Raw genomic sequence first — 18,737 nt, 5'->3', positions numbered from 1 at the left:
TAGGGGTCACCTGGATGACGTCGAAGGACCCCGTACACTGGACCCATTGAGCCGAAAGCCCTTCTTGAAGAGGCCGCATGTGAAGGGGACAGTGCGGAACTAACAGGATGCAAGAGGACATCATCCCGAGTAGGGATTTGAAGAGGCGCACGGAAAGAGTCTTCTTGGAACTTATACGGAGCGCCAAGGAATGAAGTTTGTCTTTGCGTTCCTGTGATGGAAACGCCTTCCTTTGTATGGTGTCGAGGGTAGCACCCAGAAAACGTATGCACTGGGAAGGCTGAAGGACGGACTTGTCCTGATTGAGAGTCAGCCCCAGACAATTGAAAAGCCTCAGACAGGCGCTGGATGTCCTCGACGCGCCTTCTAGAGAGGGTGATTTGATGAGCCAGTCGTCCAGATATGGGAAGACTTGATGGTGATGTTGTCATAGGTATGCAGCCACCAGAGCTAGACATTTGGTAAAAATGCGTGGCGCCGATTTGAGTCCGAACGGCAGGACCAGCAACTGGTAATGCCTGCCCGCCACCATGAATCTCAGAAATTTCTTGTGGTTGCAGTGTATTGGAATATGAAAATAGGCGTCTTGCAAGTCTAAAGACACCATGTAGTCGTCCGCATTGAGAAGCTGAAGCACTTCCTGAATGGTGACCATACAAAACAACTGTTTTTTCAAGACCTTGTTTAGATTTCTCAAGTCCAGTATCGGTCTCCATTTTTTTCTCCTTTTTGCGTACGAGGAAAAAGCGGGAGTAAAACCCCTTCCCCTTTTGTCCTGGAGGAACCTTCTCTATAGCTCCCTTCTGGAGCATGAGTGTCACCTCCAGGAGTAGAGCACGCAAATTTTTGTGAAGCATAGATCGGGGAGGGGTTTGGGGAGGAATTTGGATGAATTCTAGAAAGTGTCCAAATTGAACTAATTGTAGAACCCAGCGGTCCGTAGTTATTTGCTTCCAATTTGTCAGACAGTGGGAAATTCTTCCTCCAACTTTGGAGGGCAGAGAGGAGTTGGAGACTGGCGGAAGTGGAAGGTCATTGTCGTCGAGCGGCGTCTTTCTGTCTCCCTCCCTTGCCACGAAAGGAAGACTCAGCGTAGGAGGAGTGTTGGTACTGTGGACGATATTACTGAGAGGAAGTGAAGGAAGATCGATGTTGGAAATCTCCCCTTGAGCCTCGAAAAGAGGGGTTCCAGAATTGCAGGGTACCCAACGCCCTAGCAGTGTCCGTATCTTTCTTTATACCTTGTAAAGCCTCATCTATATGAAGTTGGCCATCATATGGCATGTCTAATACTTTGGTTTGTACTTACGGTCTGAAGGAAGTTGCCTTCAACCAACCCTGGCGCCGTAACACAGCTGCGCCCGCGAGTTGGCGAAATCCGGTAGAGGCAATATCCATTGCACAGTCTATAATCTTAGAGGCAGATCTCTCCCCCTTCAGTAAGATCTTCTTTGCCTCTTCCTTCGACTCTTCAGGTAAGTTCGCTAGGTATGGCGCTATATCTGCCCACATCTGCCGATTATAACGACCCAACAGTGCTAAGGAGTTGGAAGCACGCACTATCAAAGCAGACATGGACGAAAAGCGCTTACCAATATTGTCCAGTCGCCTACCCTCTTTATCCAGCAGAGTACTCAGCAAAGCGGATGGATTTTTTGACTGTCGCTGAGCGGCTTGGGTAATGACTGAGTCCGGTTTCGGATGGCCTGTGAGGCAAGCTGGAGCGGTATCTGGCGCTTTATATTTCTTATCCAGCCGAGCCAAAACTGGAGGGACCGAGGAAGGGTTCTGCATAATCTTTATCCCTTGTTCCCAAATGTAGTCTATAATAGGGATAGATCTAACCGACTTTTTGAAAGGCTCTTTAAAATCGTAGAGGAAACAATCCGGTTGGTGCGAGGGCATAGGTATTTGAAAGCGCTGCGCCACTCTCTTTACGATGTTATGAAAGCCTCCAATGTCCTCCGGAGGCGAGTCAGCTGTGGTAGGAACGGGAGGGGCTGGACAGGGAAGAATGTAATCAACCCATTCGTCTCGATTAGATTGGGAATCCTGAAGTTCTCCTTCTTCATGTTCCTCATCTTCCTCATCTGTAGAGAGACGAGGAGGTGATGTGACAGGCTCAGACTGCAAAATCAATGCAGGGGGTCGAGGCCTTGGTGTTGGAGGCACAACCGGCATCGGAGAAGGTGCAGAAGTTGGAAACCACTGCTTTTAGTCGGAGATAAGGAATTGTAGGTCAGAGACCAGGGACGCAGGCAGACAAACCATGGAAGGTGGAGGCGGAGGCGGATGATATTCCTCAGGTGAAACCTCCTGATATTCCGGTCCATGATCTTCGTAGTCGGAACTATCTTGATACTTAACATGCAGTTGCGACGGACTTATCGCTGTACGGAACATACTGCCGTCGTCAGAGTCTTCCTCCTCCAAAAGCTGAACTGAAGGCAAGAGCTGGAGCCTACTAGGTGAAGTCAGGGCCGGTGTCAGTGCACGTTTTGTGATTTTGAGGTGCACATATGTACTTTGTACATCAGAGTCCAAAGCCTCTGCAGCCAAATTAAGAGGCGCCCTTCACAGTCTTTAAGGGTCTTGGAGGAGAAGGTACGACATACCTTACAATCCTTTGAAGAATGGTTAGGATAAAGGAAGTAGAAACAGTCCTTATGTTGATCGTCCACATGAAGCCTATTTTTCCCACAGGAAGCACAAGACCTGAAAAGGCCTTTCTTCGGAGTGTCTGCCATGAGGAACTAAAGAACTCCTCACAGAAAATATAAAATTGTAGCAAGAAACACTGGAAATCCAGAAAACGAGAAGTAATGAGCAGAGCTCAGTGGAGACTCCCTTAGCACGACATGCGGTAGACAATCTGAGGGACTAGAGCTCCTTTCAGGAAGGTTCTAGAGGGTGGTACTAGCTGATTGGCTACCCTCAAAGGTTGGTCCTTTTTTTTTTTTTACATAAGGACGTGGATATGTTACTAAGGTAAGGCCTTTTGGGCCTATTATTCTATATGTCTACTGAGACATTACTTTGTTTATTTACCGAGGACTCCCATCCCGACGACGGAGAATGATTCAGGCATGTGAATCTATGAAAGATACCCTAATACTGGATAAGCACTGTTGGTGTACACAGACTTCTTTCATTAGTTTAGGGTTGTTGATTTCACTGGAGCACATAAGGAGATTACAAGTCACTCTCAGTGTGCACTTAGTGAGAATTTATTTATGAAGTTTTCCCACTTCTGTTTCAGAGCGGTGCCTCACGTCCTGAGCTGTTGCCAGGTGAGGTGTTGTCCCTTACTCACAAGTGATGGGTAAGTTATGCTTTTACATCAGCGGAGTTGGTCCGATACAATGCTTCATGTATGTATCTCATGTATATCCGAATCACTGATGTCATGTTACTTTTTCTACACAGGTTGACTTATACACATGGACCATCTTTTCGAGATCTAGTGTGGTATAGGTTGTATCGTTTCGTTTAATTTGGTTACACTATTCCTTTTTGAGCACACGCAGTAGCAATTTACATCTAGGTCCTGAAGAAAGCTCGACACCAATAGGGTCATGATAGCTGAAACATGTAGACCATGCTTGCAGTTATATTGTTAAAACTGCTGTTTTGCACTGTTTTTAATCCTGTGTTCACGAGACAATTAATAAATAGTCCTGTGTCTCTTGATAGTTAGTTTTAATTCACATTAGCACATTTATTGCTTGAGTTTGCACTGCGCGCATCACTCACATTTCATCATAACGGCTTCTCACTTCTGGGTTTTGGGAACCTATAGGATAGTGACATATACCTTAAAACATCCCTGTGCTCCTCCCTCTTAGTAAGGGGGTTGTAGCCCTCAGCTGTACTAGGTTTTACAGCTGGGAGGAGGACCCAGATGATGAAGCATGTCACCTCGGTGAGTGATGGGATTCCGTCCTTTTAGGTAGGACTTCCTGTGTAGGTTTAGTTTCACAGTGTACGTACTGACACTTAGGCCACCATAGGTTTAGGTGCCCTCTTGAGACCTTTAGACTTGTTTGTTTTGCATAAGTTGATTGGGGATTTAGTCTTAATTGGTCTTTAAAATTTTCCCTTTGGCCCTCCCTTCCCTTTTGTATATCGTAGGATCAGTTCTCCCCATGGTGGTCAAGACCAGACAGGAGCCACCACCAGGGAACAAGAGGGAGAAGTGGCGACCAAAATGAACCTCGGCAAAGGGCACAACGGGCAGGCCACCACCCTGCCACACACACAGACTTATCAGTAGAGATACTCAAGACCCCAGCACCAGGGGGCAGCCGCAGTCGGCCTCCATCAGCAATGGGCGCAGTAGGATGATGAAAATACGTGGCCAAGGGCGTGGGCACCAGGACGTTAGCACAGCAGGGAGTTACATGAACAGCACATGAGTAAATCCGAGGGCAAAGAGAGTCTCAAGAAAGCACACAGTAAGCCACATTGCGGTCGGACAATGAACCAGCGTAGATCCCACCCCATGGGGCCAATGGCGGCAGACCAGAAGAGGAGCACAGGGGTCAAGGAAGTGCCGCAAGACCTGCCACCGCCAGGGAGTCGGAGAAATGAAGGGACGGTGGACACCCAAAATGCGCTGAAGTGCCGTTACAGACTAATCCACAGAAACAGAGAATCACTGGGTGCGGAACTGCAGACCATATGCTATGCTGGGGTGAGATCCAGATGGCGCAAGGTAGAACCCCGGGCCGACGCAGGTCCAGTCTGTAGCGGGAGGCAGGCTCAAAGGCAGGGTGTAACTACAGTAGGAGCCCAGCGCAAGGCTCGAACGAATAACGGGAGCAGCACTAGGCACCAGCAGCAAGAGCAGTGGAGCAGAGATGTGGCAATCACCAGAGAGAGGCAGCGGAGGTTGCGTGCAGGCACAGGGCTCCCCCCACAGCCCAGCGACCAAGAACAGGACACCTGGGCCAGATCAAGGCCGGACCGCCGCTGTGGGAATCCAGCCCAATGCTAAGAGCAGTACTACAGGAGCAACGATGGAACCAGACACCCGGTGTCAGAGGCGGCGGGGGCCCAGGCGCGTTGGGCCGCTGAAGGTCTGTGACCCGGGGCGCCCCGCGCACCGCAGTGAGGGAGAAGGCCGGGAGCGCGCACCAGACTGGGGCCAGCACGACGGGGAGACGTGGGGGGTACGCCGCTCCCGTCACCGGCCCAGAGCATAGATAGCAGGCTGAAAGAGCGCCAGGTGTAGGGAAACTGTGGCGTCAAGAGTTGCGGAAGGCTCGGGCCTGGCGGTGCAGCTCGCGGACCCCCAGCCTCATCACGCACGGCCGCAGAGGCACTCACCCGCCCTATTAGCCCTATTAGCAGAGGGTCCTCCACCATCCTTCAGGCGGCGCGGGGCTCCAGGAAACCAGGTAAAACAGTAGGGGGAGGAGGGCCGAGCCCAGCCGACTTCGAGGAGCAGGCCCGGCGTTGCAATCAGGAAGAATATCTCAACTTTCACTCATATCCAGGAGTCAGGAACGGAAGCGATCGGCGCCACAGGTAACACCAATTCAGGAGCTGCTGGCTTTGTGCAGGAAAAGTGTCGTCGTCTGCAAGATGATGACGGATTTTAAGCTTGGCCGGCAGAGCCCACTAAGAGTTTGGCCATCTTGCAGCCGGCCAAGCAACGCCCCCGGTAATACCTCAACATTAAATCGTCATTCATAAACTGGGAAAATTATAGGAAACATACATAAATCCAACATATCTTCTTTTCATGACCTTACCTTGTTATATGTGTATGGTGTAGGCGAGGTAGGTATAATTCCAGATTTTTCTTTCTGGTGCCTTCTCTGTGCCTCCAATACCTGTAAAAAAAATTACAAAAAGCAGAAATAAACATCACTAAATGTTCCACTTACACTGACAAGAGCAGTGTTGAAAACCATATTACAAGACCTATAGTGTGTTAAAGTATAATATTCCTGTATGCTCTATCTAGACTGCATTTCTAATTTGAAATTTGAATTCAGTTCAAACCCCTCAACATTGCATTTATGCTGGTTTACTGAGAGTTTTGTCATGCTGAATCATTCAACATACTGTGCAAGCAGAGGTGCAATAAATGTTATGTTATGTTATGTTATGTTACATACATTTGTAATGCGCACTGCTGCCCCAGCAAAGGGGCGTCCAGGCGCACGGCAGGTAAAAATGCAACACCACAGGAAACACAACAGAAGAGAGGAAAGAGAATTTATTAAAACAAAAAGGTTTTTAAGGCCTTACGAAAAACTAAAAGATCATCTAGCAGGCGCAACTCTACAGGAAGGGAGTTCCAGAGCTCGGCTGCTCTGACCCGGAAAGAACGGCCACCAGCCCGACACAGCCTGTATCGGGGAATCACAGTGAGTGCCTGACCCAAGGATCTCAGGGGCCGAGTAGGCACATACCAGGACAAAAGATCCGCAAGAATAGAAGGGCCTACCCCCCTCAGAATCTTGAACGCCATGCACAGCACTTTAAACTGAATTCTGGCCCGGATAGGCAGCCAGTGCAGTGATCTCAATGTGCTGGAGGCAGAACAAGAACGGGGTAGGCCAACAATAGCTCTCGCCGCAGAGTTCTGGACACGTTGGAGGCGGGTGACCTCAGCCACATTGGACCCTACCAGAAGAGAGCTGGCATAGTCCAGGCGAGATAACACTGTCGCCTGGACAATCAGCTGCCTGGTGCGATGGTCAAAGAACTTCAAAACAGGGCGAAGTGACCATAAGATACCAAAGCAACAGGCCGCGATTTTCTTCGTGTGGCCAACGTAGCTGAGGGAGGGATCCATCCATACTCCTAAGTTCTTTAATTCCGTGACCGGAAGGGGGGCCGGCCCCAGCTCCATAGGCCACCACCTGTCCCCCCATAGCTCCGATATCTTACCTACGATCATGATCTCTGTTTTCTTGGCGTTGAGCTGGAGACAGTTGTTCCTCATCCAGCTCGCCACCGCCCTAAGTCCACTCTGAAACCTGGGGGCATCCCGGTCGGCATCCCCGCTGATCGTAACCGCTAGCTGAGTGTCGTCAGCATATGAGACCATAGTCATGCCCCATTGCTTAACGACCTCAGCCAGCGGTCTCACGTAGAGATTAAACAACGTGGGGCTCAGCGAGGATCCTTGCGGCACCCCCTGTTTCAAAGGATGGAATTGGGACTGGAACGGTGGGACAGCAACGCTAAAGAAACGATCGTCTAGAAAAGACCGGAACCACTGGAGGGCAGGACCACCCAGCCCAATCTCCTCCAGGCGATGCAACAGGATAGGATGCGAAACAGTATCAAACGCGGCGCTCAAGTCCAATAAGACGAGCGCTGCTGTCTGTCCCGCATCCATCACCGTGCGAAGATGTTCAGCCATGGAGAGGAGGGCGGTCTCCGTGCTGTGTCCAGCACGGAACCCATTCTGGGTGGGATCCAAGATGTTAGCATGGATAAGGTGGGCAGAAAGAACTTTGTTGACATGGGCCTCCAACACTTTAGTCGGCCACGGAAGTAAGGAGATGGGCCTATAGTTTTCAGGTTTATCTGGATCCAGGGACGGCTTCTTCAAGATGGGAGAAACCACTGCCCGCTTCCAGCTAGCGGGTACCGTGCTTGATTCCAACGAGATGTTAATCAGGGAGTGAACCACGGCCCGTCCCACAAACGACTGCTCTCTAAAAAGAGTCGCAGTAAGGGGATCAGCGGGGGACCCTGATTTGACCTGCAGAGCCAGGAGGTCAAACCCCTCTGATGTCAGCGGGGGCAGCACGTGCAAGGTGGTACCACCATAGATGTTGATCGGAGGCTCTGCCGGAGGCCCTGTACAAGGGAACGTCCGATAAATGTTTTCGACCTTTTCCAGGAAAAATCGAGCAAGAGCCTCACAGTGAGAGGTGGAACCAGTCGTCGTGATACAGGCACGCTTTGCCAAAAGGTCCTTCATCACTTTAAAGATGGTTTTAGAGGGGTTGGAGCTGTTGCCAAATTCAGTAGCGTAGTAAGCTGCCCGAGCTTGGCAAACAGCCCGATGGTAAGCTTTGACGGAGGCGAGATAAAAAGCTTTCTTCCCGCTATCGTACGCCTTCCGCCAAGCCCTCTCTGCTCGCCTACAACCACCCTTGAGAGTACGTAAGGCACCATCGTACCACGGACTGGAGTCCCTGGAGCTGACTTTACAAGCGGCAATAGGGATAAGGGCGTCAAGCGCCTTGGAGATCCAGGAGCAGAACTTCTCGTAACCTGAATCAACCAGCATCGCAGGTTCTAAAGGCTCCTCGGCGAGGACACGATGTAAGTCCTCCAGCCGTAATTTACTCCATTGCCGCCTTGTAACCAGCTTTGCCGGGGGAACAATAACCATTCCCGGCAAAGGGGTGCAGATGGTAACCAAAGAGTGGTCCGTCCAGCCAAGAGGTGTAACGGCGGAGACAACAGCGTCTGCCAAATTGGTGAAAAAAGGATCTAAGGTGTGGCCGCCTGAATGGGTAGACTGACGAACCATTTGCACCAGTTGAAGGGCCTCCAGGTCGGCAAGAATACCGCTAACCGCGGGGGAGGTAAGGTTCTCAAGATGTAAGTTGAGGTCACCCAAAATCGAGAAATTAGAACAACCTACCACCAAGGAACTAACCACGTCGGGGAAGGCCGCTCTAAACGCCACATCACTCCCAGGGGGGCGATAAACCACCATCCCCGAGAGTGTAAAATGTGGGGTGACCGAGATCTTAAACACCGCACTTTCACATCCCGGAATGGTCAGACCAGACCAGCTGCCAGTGAGGCCAGGTCGCAAGGCCAGCGCAATACCCCCTCCCCTAGTAGATCGGTTAAGGGTGAAAACCGAAAAATCAGAGGGAAATGCCAAGTTGATAATGGCCACATCGTCATCCTTCAACCACGTCTCGGTGATGGCTACGATGTCCGGAGCCTCTTCCTGTATCAGGTCAAACACGGCCTGATAATGCAGCACCAGAGACCTGGCATTCAGGCTGAAGATGCGAAGGGAATGCTTGGCACGGATCTTACTGGGGGCAACCGTAGAATATTCGTGTGCGCTCAGGGTAGGGGAATCTAAAGACCACCTACCACACGCACAGTGAAAGGGGCCCACTAGTGGGTGTATAGGGGGAAGGGTACAACTCACGATTGAACGACCAATACCCCGCAAAGTGTCGCCGGAATACACCAGCATGGTAACGAGAGCCGAACCCGAGACCAACTCTCAAGAACCCCGCTGCGCCCTTAGCGCGGACGGGCGCAGACGGTCAGGACTCAGGCACGACTCCGGCTAAGCGACGGCGTCCCACTGCGCGTACCCGCTGCGCGGGAAAGGACGACTTTAAATAGGCGTTCCTTTGAGCCGAGCGAGCGTCAATACGCTCCAAGATGGCGCCCGCAAACAAATATTAAAGCCCAAAGCAAGATGGCGCCTAAAGCAGCAACCCCGGACCACCCACGGAACCCGGACCCGCCAAGTGACGGTGATTCAAACAATTTACATGCGGTAAGAGGGAGGGGGGGATCTATACCCAGGTCCTGCTAAGACGGAGTGACAATAAAAAGTTAAAAAACAACAAAACTACAGTTAAAATACAGGGCGAGCAAAGCGCTCGTAACAGCGTGCTAAAGGCAGAAGCAGTACCTGACCAGGGTCCAGATACCGAGTCCGCCTTAAATAGGCGTTCCTTTGAGCCGAGCGAGCGTCAATACGCTCCAAGATGGCGCCCGCAAACAAATATTAAAGCCCAAAGCAAGATGGCGCCTAAAGCAGCAACCCCGGACCACCCACGGAACCCGGACCCGCCAAGTGACGGTGATTCAAACAATTTACATGCGGTAAGAGGGAGGGGGGGATCTATACCCAGGTCCTGCTAAGACGGAGTGACAATAAAAAGCCAAAAAACAACAAAACTACAGTTAAAATACAGGGCGAGCAAAGCGCTCTTAACAGCGTGCTAAAGGCAGAAGCAGTACCTGACCAGGGTCCAGATACCGAGTCCGCCTTAAATAGGCGTTCCTTTGAGCCGAGCGAGCGAGCGTCAATACGCTCCAAGATGGCGCCCGCAAACAAATATTAAAGCCCAAAGCAAGATGGCGCCTAAAGCAGCAACCCCGGACCACCCACGGAACCCGGACCCGCCAAGTGACGGTGATTCAAACAATTTACATGCGGTAAGAGGGAGGGGGGGATCTATACCCAGGTCCTGCTAAGACGGAGTAACAATAAAAAGCCAAAAAACAACAAAACTACAGTTAAAATACAGGGCGAGCAAAGCGCTCGTAACAGCGTGCTAAAGGCAGAAGCAGTACCTGACCAGGGTCCAGATACCGAGTCCGCCTTAAATAGGCGTTCCTTTGAGCCGAGCGAGCGTCAATACGCTCCAAGATGGCGCCCGCAAACAAATATTAAAGCCCAAAGCAAGATGGCACCTAAAGCAGCAACCCCGGACCACCCACGGAACCCGGACCCGCCAAGTGACGGTGATTCAAACAATTTACATGCGGTAAGAGGGAGGGGGGGATCTATACCCAGGTCCTGCTAAGACGGAGTGACAATAAAAAGCCAAAAAACAACAAAACTACAGTTAAAATACAGGGCGAGCAAAGCGCTCGTAACAGCGTGCTAAAGGCAGAAGCAGTACCTGACCAGGGTCCAGATACCGAGTCCGCCTTAAATAGGCGTTCCTTTGAGCCGAGCGAGCGTCAATACGCTCCAAGATGGCGCCCGCAAACAAATATTAAAGCCCAAAGCAAGATGGCGCCTAAAGCAGCAACCCCGGACCACCCACGGAACCCGGACCCGCCAAGTGACGGTGATTCAAACAATTTACATGCGGTAAGAGGGAGGGGGGGATCTATACCCAGGTCCTGCTAAGACGGAGTGACAATAAAAAGCCAAAAAACAACAAAACTACAGTTAAAATACAGGGCGAGCAAAGCGCTCGTAACAGCGTGCTAAAGGCAGAAGCAGTACCTGACCAATAAATGTGCTACTTACCAATATATCCTTTTAATGTTTAATATATTTATTGCATGTTAGATCGTAGATTAACAAAAAGAAAAGCATTACAAGTACATAAACAGGGACATGTTAATTACATAAACATTCTTGTCTCTACCCTTTGCTATACAGCAGTAACTGCATTTGATGTAACATCAATTTAAGGTGGTTTAAAGTTATTTCCAGGGGTTGGATGCTGACACTGTGAGTCAGTCAGTCAGTGCATGCATTTGTATGTCCCTATGCATCTGTATTCTCTGGTCTCTCTACATTTCACAATTGCCAATAGCAACTGTGTAGTTAAATTTAGGTCAAAAGTTCCATTGATTTTTGCTTGGTTATAACTTTGGCAAACCGGCACAAAGCCTTACAATAAAACACCTTTCATGGGTTGTACATGGTCACGTTTCACACATCCGGCAGGGCAGATGGAAGGGGTTCAAAAAGACTGTTTTCCAGGTTAGCTCTGTGAGAAAGTGGCTCTGTATATACTGTTCCCAAATAGGTACAGGGTGTACAGAGTCCACAGTCCCCAGAGGTTTGGCAGAGGCTAAAGTTAGATATAACCTTCCTCTCTAAAGTGGTAGCTTGGTCGAGCAGTAAGGCAGTATCAGAGGACAGTGTAAAGCATTTGTTGCACACACCTAGCCAGCAAATGGTCTCACACACTCAATAACTGAACTCTAGGCCAATGGTTTATTTATAAAAAAATATGCTGGTTTTATTTTAGAACCAACAATAGGTATTAAAATATACTTTCTCAGAATGAGATGCTTTATATAAATACTTTTGCAATATGCAATTGACTTTTGTAGAAAGTTACAAGTGGTTGCAATTGGCAACACAATTTTAAACACAATAATTCATTGAGTTCAATGGAAGTTTCAAGTTATTTGCCACAAATTACTTTTAGGATTACTTTTGGAATTCCAGGACTGGATCCTAGATTCAGTCCTGGGTCAGTACTTGGAATCAAGTGATAAAAGTCGACTTAATTACTGTGACGATTTTTAGACAATATTTTGCTATTTTAAAAGTTGACAGTAAATGTTTCATAGAAAACAGTCAATGATTCCCTTTGGCAGAAAATTCAAGTTGCAGGTATAGTATGTTCTTGTTACTTTTGTAAGCCAGTACTGGGTCCCTAGACTCAGTACGGGACCTTTATCCAAAACAAGTAAGTAATTACGTTTTCAGATATTATACGATTTTTAAAGAATATTTAAAGATTGCAAAAATTGACACTTAGAAGACATTTCACAGAAAAACAGTCAATGATTTCCTAAGGGAGAAAATTTAGATTTTTCACAGCCTGCTGGGCAGAAAATCTGGTTTTATTAAGGACACGGAGGCTAAGATTATGCAAATCTCCTTTATTGCGCAGCTCACAGCAGCAACGATGAAGAGATCTAGAACTTCAAAACATTCTAACAGAGTATATAGTCCATGTGAACGTAGACATCTACCTTCTTTGTGCGGCGAACAGGATAACTTCAAACAAGATAACTTTATAATTTCTTGGAAGGAACTTTAGTGGAGACATCCGAAAGATCTCTTGAAAAAACTAATCTGAAAAGACAGGAGAATAAAAATAAGTTATATTCCCAGGGTGGGAACAGTAGAGGAGGGATAATCTTAGCCTCCGTGTCCTTAATAAAATCCAGATTTTCTGCCCAGCAGGCTATGAAAAATCTAAATTTTATGGCACGACACGGAGGCCAACATTATGCAAGTTTAAAGTGTGTTCAAAACATTATCAATAACATTAGAAACAGATTTAAAGTAACATCTTTTGAAAATGCATTCATTTGACCAATCCGCAGCCTTAAGGATATCTTGAAGGCTACCACCCAAAATAAATGCTTTGGAAGCTGATGGTCCTGTAAGAGAGTGAGCCCCAAGAATTGAAATGTCAATTCCAGCTTCTTTCATAACATCCTTAACCCATCTAGCTAAAGTGGGGGAGGAAACTGCTCTATGAGGAAGCCTGTGAGATATTAATAATTGATCGATAAGACCTCTTAACCTTGATGTTCTCCTTTCGTACTCCAACAAACTTCACCACACACAAACTTTTGTTCTGAGGAAAAAAGGGGTAGAATACAGAAGATGACATAGTTTTAGTTTGTCTTTTAAGGAAAAAGCAAACTCCCTCAGGTTGGTAAGACCTGGTAGAGATATCTAAGGCTTTAACATCTGACATACGTCTGAATGAGACAAGGCACAGCAAAACAGTCAGTTTATAGGACAGTTTTTTAAGTGAGAGAGTGGAGTTTTCACCCCAATCGGCAATTATTCTAAGGACATCCCTTACGTCCCATAGTTTAGAGTATTTGGGCAAAGGTGGGTTTAAAACACGCATACTTCTCATACGTTTTTTAGTTAATAAGTTCTGACCTACTGAGATACCATCTATTAAGCAGTGGCCTGCTGCAATGGCCGATCTATAGACATTAACAGTTCGATAAGCAAGAACTGAGGCAAAGATTTCAGCCAGGAAGTTGAGAACATGAACTACATCAGTTGAAATGGGATCGTAATTCCGTCGAAGGCACCAACAAACCCATTTACGCCAAGCCAATCTATAAGCCTTCCTTGTTCCAGGTGCCCAGGATTCAGACACGAGTCTGAAAGCGCTCTCCGAAAGTCCCGGGAGCTGCCATTGTCTCCTGAAATCCTCCATGCCATCTTTGACATGAATCCTTGAAGAACAAGGGGGTGACATTCTCCCTGAGGGTCTGTGATTACTTTGTCGAAGGTAGGAATGGGAAGTGGGAAGTCCACACTCATTTCTAACAAGATGGGGAACCAAGCCTGGGATCTCCATAGGGGGGTTATAACTACTACTATTTCCTTGTTTCTCTGAACTTGAAGGAGGAGACGTGGGAGCATGGCAAAAGGCGGGAATGCATAGGGTTTTAAACCAAGCCAGTTCTGGAGGAAAGAGTCTATCCCCAAGGCCATCGGGTCCTGTCTCCAGCTGAAAAATTTGGGGAGTTGAGAGTTGACTGTCTGCAAACAGGTCTATTCCAAATGGACCCCATAGCGACTGGATGGCTATGAAGGTTCCCTGTTCAGTTTCCAGTTGCTAGAATCTTTGAAATTCCTTGAGAACAAGTCTGCTACCCCATTGTTCAATCCCGGAATATGTTCTGCAATGACTGAAATGCCCTTGTTGAGGCAGTACGTCCAGAAATTCTTGGCTAAATCGGAGAGACCTTTGGAATGAGGACCTCCCATTTTGTTCACGTACCTCACAGCCGATACATTGTCCATGCGAAGCATGACTGAACACTTCATCATGTTCTTGGTGAAGCTCTGGATTGCAAAGGATCCTGCCAGTAGTTCTAGGCAGTTGGTGTGTAGATCCTTCTCTCGGGGCGTCCAAAGTCCCCCTGTTGAAGAGTTGCCACATGTGGCACCCCATCCCTCCAGGCTGGCATCCGACTCTACTACTAAGTCCGGATCCTCCCCGAAGATTGCTCTTCCGTTCCATGCCTCTGCATTTTTCAACCACCAGAGTATTTCTTTCGTGGAATCTTGGTCCAGGGAAACTATCTGGGAGTAGGATGGATTCTTCCAGAGGGCTCTGGTTTTGAGTCTCTGGAAGGGCCCGATAGTAAAGAGGACCCGGATAAATGGCTTGGATAGTCGAGGACAACAGGCCCAGTAACCTTGCTAGACTCCTTAGAGGGAAGCAGTGAATCTTTAGAATTCTCCTTAACTCCTTCCTGAGTTTTCTGACTTTTTCCCCTGGCAATTTCAATTCTGCTATAACTGTATTTACTGAAAAACCCAGGAACTGTGTCTCTTGGCTTGGAGTTGTTAGTGATTTTTTGGTATTTATAACGAAACCTAGATGTTTCAAAATGTTTATGGCAAGATGTGTGTGTTGGGAAGCAACCTCCTTGGACTGAGCCATTATTAAAATATCGTCCAGATAAAGGATTAGTCTTACTCCTTTGCTTCTCAGCCAGCCTGTTATTGGGCGAAGGACCTTGGTGAAACACCAAGGGGCTGAAGAAAGTCCGAAGGGGAGACTGGAGAATTGCCATAGTTTGCCTTCCCAAAAGAATTGGAGAAACTTCTGATGTGGGGGCCAGATGGGGACGGTTAGGTAAGCATCCTTGAGATCTAGTCGAGTAAGCCAATCCCCTTTCCTTAAGACATCTCTGAGAAGGTGGATTCCTTCCATTTTGAAATGGCGGTAAACCACCCATTGGTTTAAGTCCTTTAAATTTATGACAGGTCTCATCTTTTTGTCTTTCTTTTCTACTAGAAAGACATTGCTGACAAAGCCAATCTCTTGTCCCTCCCGGATTGCATCTTTGGCAAACAGGTCTCTTACTTCTTGGGTCACGAGTGCGGAGTCTTTCTCCGAGAACCAAATTTCCCGAGGAAGTCTTTCCTGAACAGGTAGTTCTATGAACTCTATTTTGAAGCCCTTGTCGGTGTCCAGTACCCAAGGGTCTTGAGTCACCATGTTCCAATTTCCAGAGAAAAGGGCTAGTCTCCCTCCCACCTTTGTAGGAGTATCTGAAAGGTCTTTGGTTGGACTTACCTGTTGAGAAGCTTCTCTGCCTTCTTTCCCCTCTGAAGCCTCTTCCGCGGAATCTTTGCCTTTGGGGGAAGAAGGATGATTGAGATGCGAAGCCAGGTTGTGGGAATCTTGCTCCTCGTCCCATGAAGGGTCTTGTTGAAAAATTTCCACGGCCGGGCAATCGACCCCGCATCCTCCCGGCCCGGGTAAAAACTCTATTATTAAAAACTCTTTTTATATCTTATAGATTTTTGGATGGAGTTGAAAACTCCTACATATTTGGCCATTTCCTTGATAAATTCTTCTCCGAAAAGAAGGCCCTGAAAGGATGCTCCCCCTTCTTTGTTAGCTAGTTCGACTAGCTTGGGGTCAATTTTTAATAGCACACTCTTTCGCCTTTCGTTAGAAAGTGCAGTGTTCGCGTTGCCCAATAGGCAGATCGCTCTTTGCGCCCATTGACGCAGCTCTTTTGGGTCTATGGGAGTGTTGTTAAGATAGCCTCCTTCGGCTAGTTCAAAGATTTTGGTGAGAGGACCCGTAATGTCTAAGAGTCTATCCTGACATGATTTAAGTCCTTTGTCAAGACCTTTTCTCGGGTCTCTTCCGGTTTTGGCAATGAATGCCACTACTTTACTATCCAAATCTGGGGTCACAGTTATTTTATCTGGTAGGGAGGGGCGGGGACATTCAGATCTAAGTCGAGATCTGACTTCTTTAGGTATCTCTTTGCGTAGCCAGAAGGAGAGGTATTCTCCAATGTGATGAGACGGGACCCATTCCGGAGAGAGGGGGTGTTTGATAAGGAGAGGGTCAAACATATATTCCCCTAAGGGGTCAAGGATTCCCATTTTAGACCCTGAGGCCCCTGATGCCTCACCTCAAGTGTCTGTAATTTCGCCTTCCTCTTCGGAATTGAAGTCTGAGGAATAGGAGAGGTGGATTTCATCCTCTAATCCATCGTCACTGTCGATGGAGATAGGAAGGTTAGGGCCTTTGAACCGCCCATCCGTTGTGCCCGAGGCACTGTCATTGTCACCGCCAAAGCGTGAAGTCAAGAGGGTAGGGTCAGAGCTCCTCTGTTTTTTTAAACCTTTAGCGTGGTTAGATTTAAGCTGTCTTTTTCTTTGCGCCGGAAAAAAGTTATTGTCCTTTTCTTTCCATGGAGTTGGATCAAGACTGAGGTGAATTTGTCCTACCTTTTTGTCTGTTCCTTTTTTTTTTTTTTATTTATTTTATTTAAGAATGCTCAAATCTGTGACGAGTTGGGAATGAGGGGCATCCGGTAAAGAATCCGGTAAGATTGTGGCTTTTCTAAGACTGTTTAATGAAAAGGGGAGTCTCCGTGGACTCGCGGGAGATCTCCGACATGGCCCGTCTCCACAGCAACTCAGCGTGGCCCCTCCCGGCTTCGGGTGAGGCCGCAGAGTCGCTGCGGAGACAGGGGACGCAGCGCACTGATTAGAACGGACCGGCGTTGGAAGGAGGCCGGTCCGCGTGCGTAATACGAGGCTCAGCACGGGACCGGCGTTTGAAAGACGCCGGTCCTGTGTAAGAGGAACTTTCCCCGGCCTAAAGGAGCCGAGGAAAGGCACGGCAACAGTGTCAGGCTAAAAAGCCGAGGGAAGGCACGGCAACAGTGTCGTACGGGGTGAAAATGCCTCCCTCCGGGCTCAAATTTTTAGCATTACGAGGTGGGGGCACATTGTGTGCGTCTCGGGCCCGTCAAAGATAAAACGGGGGAAGAGCTCCTTACAAATTAAGCCCAGAAGCAAGTTAGGACCCGAAAGGGGGTGCGAAAAGGACCATAAAGGGGAAAACAAAAAACGACCCAATATGACAGGCATTAACAGAAAGAAAGCAAGCAAGGTCCGTGTTGCGCAGACAGTGGGAAAGGGGCAAAGGGGAACTTTCAGCCAGTCGTCAGGCACCTGTAACAGTCAGCCCACATATCTATAACAAGTACAGATCAAGAGCAGATAAATAGGTACTTATCTTGTGAGCAGCAGCAACAAAGAAGGGAGATGTCTACGTTCACATGGACTATATACTCCGTTAGAATGTTTTGAAGTTCTAGATCTCTTCATTGTTGCTGCTGTGAGCTGCGCAATAAAGGAGATTTGCATAATGTTGGCCTCCGTGTCGTGCCATAAAATTGGGTTACTGGTAAGTACAGTTGTAAGTATTTTTCAGAGTCAGTGCTGGGCACCAAGATCCAGCACTGGGAGCTCACCCAAGAGCAGGTGAGTATTTTCGTTTTCGTTACTCGGCTGATTTTTGGTGAATATTTTAAGTTTTGAAAAGTCCACACTTAAAAGAAATTTCAGGAAAAGCCAGTCAATGTTACCCTATGGAGAAAATTGAGTTATCAGTTTAAAGGTAAGTACTCGACTTGCAGAGATACGGTTCAGGGCATAGACTCATGGGTCTCCCAGGGTCAGGTGGGTACAATTGGTTCACCGTCAGCGGCACAAGGGCGGCCGGGTGCAGAGAGAGTTAGGCCCAATGTTATCCTATGAGAGGTAGGGGGGCCTTGGTTGGTGGCTGCTGACTAGAAGGCCACGCGGCTGTGGGAGCTGAGCTCCTGGTCACTTACTCAGGGCAAGTGGGGAAGTAGATAGGTGTAGAGGTTGCACTGCCAGGGCCACTCGGGCGGCTGGGTGCAGGGTGCTTTTGAGCCTTCGGGCGCTCAATTGATTTCAATGGGAAATCTCTGGTTTAGAAAAAGACTGCAAGCTCGGGGACGAAGATTCTTCAGGTGCCACCACCACTTCGAGAGGTAAGTTGGGTAGTTGGAGGATAGGTAGGTACCCCGGGATTGGGCACAGGGGGCCGTCGGGTGCAGGGGTGCCTTTTGGTGTCTGGAAATCTTCCCCTCTGTTGATCGCGGTTGGGGGGGCACCTGGTTCTGAGGCTGCAGGCTTCTTCAGGAGTGTCGAGGGAGGTCCTTGGGTGCCGGACTCGGGGTCACAGTCGCCGTGGGGTCGTCCTCGTGGTCTTTGATCACTCCGGCACAGGTCAGGCTTGGCTGGTGTAGAGTGTGCTGGGTTCGCGGTTCCAGGCTGCTGCCAGGGATTAGAAGTAGGTTTTGAGTAGAGCCTCTACTCATGGGAGTCCCAGGGGTTTAGAGTCAAAAGGTAGCCAGGTCCTCCGGGGTTTGTGAGGTTGCTGGCCACAAGAGAAGCCGGGTTGGAG

At 48.4% G+C, this 18,737-nt stretch overlaps 1 protein-coding gene across 6 annotated transcripts in view; it reads right to left on the bottom strand.

Moving 5' to 3' along the window:
* The window catches only part of MAPKAPK5 (MAPK activated protein kinase 5), a 480,082-nt gene that overhangs the window by 172,488 nt on the left and 288,857 nt on the right, over positions 1-18,737 (bottom strand). For all 6 annotated transcript variants that reach the window (XM_085636242.1, XM_085636241.1, XM_085636245.1 and 3 more), the window contains one exon: positions 5,757-5,837. In XM_085636242.1, the coding sequence (XP_085492368.1) occupies positions 5,757-5,837 (81 nt within the window). The remainder of the gene's footprint in view (positions 1-5,756; positions 5,838-18,737) is intronic.

Source organism: Triturus cristatus, chromosome 11 (genome assembly GCF_964204655.1).
Source record: "Triturus cristatus chromosome 11, aTriCri1.1, whole genome shotgun sequence".
Classification (NCBI taxonomy): Eukaryota; Metazoa; Chordata; class Amphibia; order Caudata; family Salamandridae; genus Triturus; species Triturus cristatus.
This window is presented reverse-complemented; position numbering and strand designations above follow the sequence as displayed.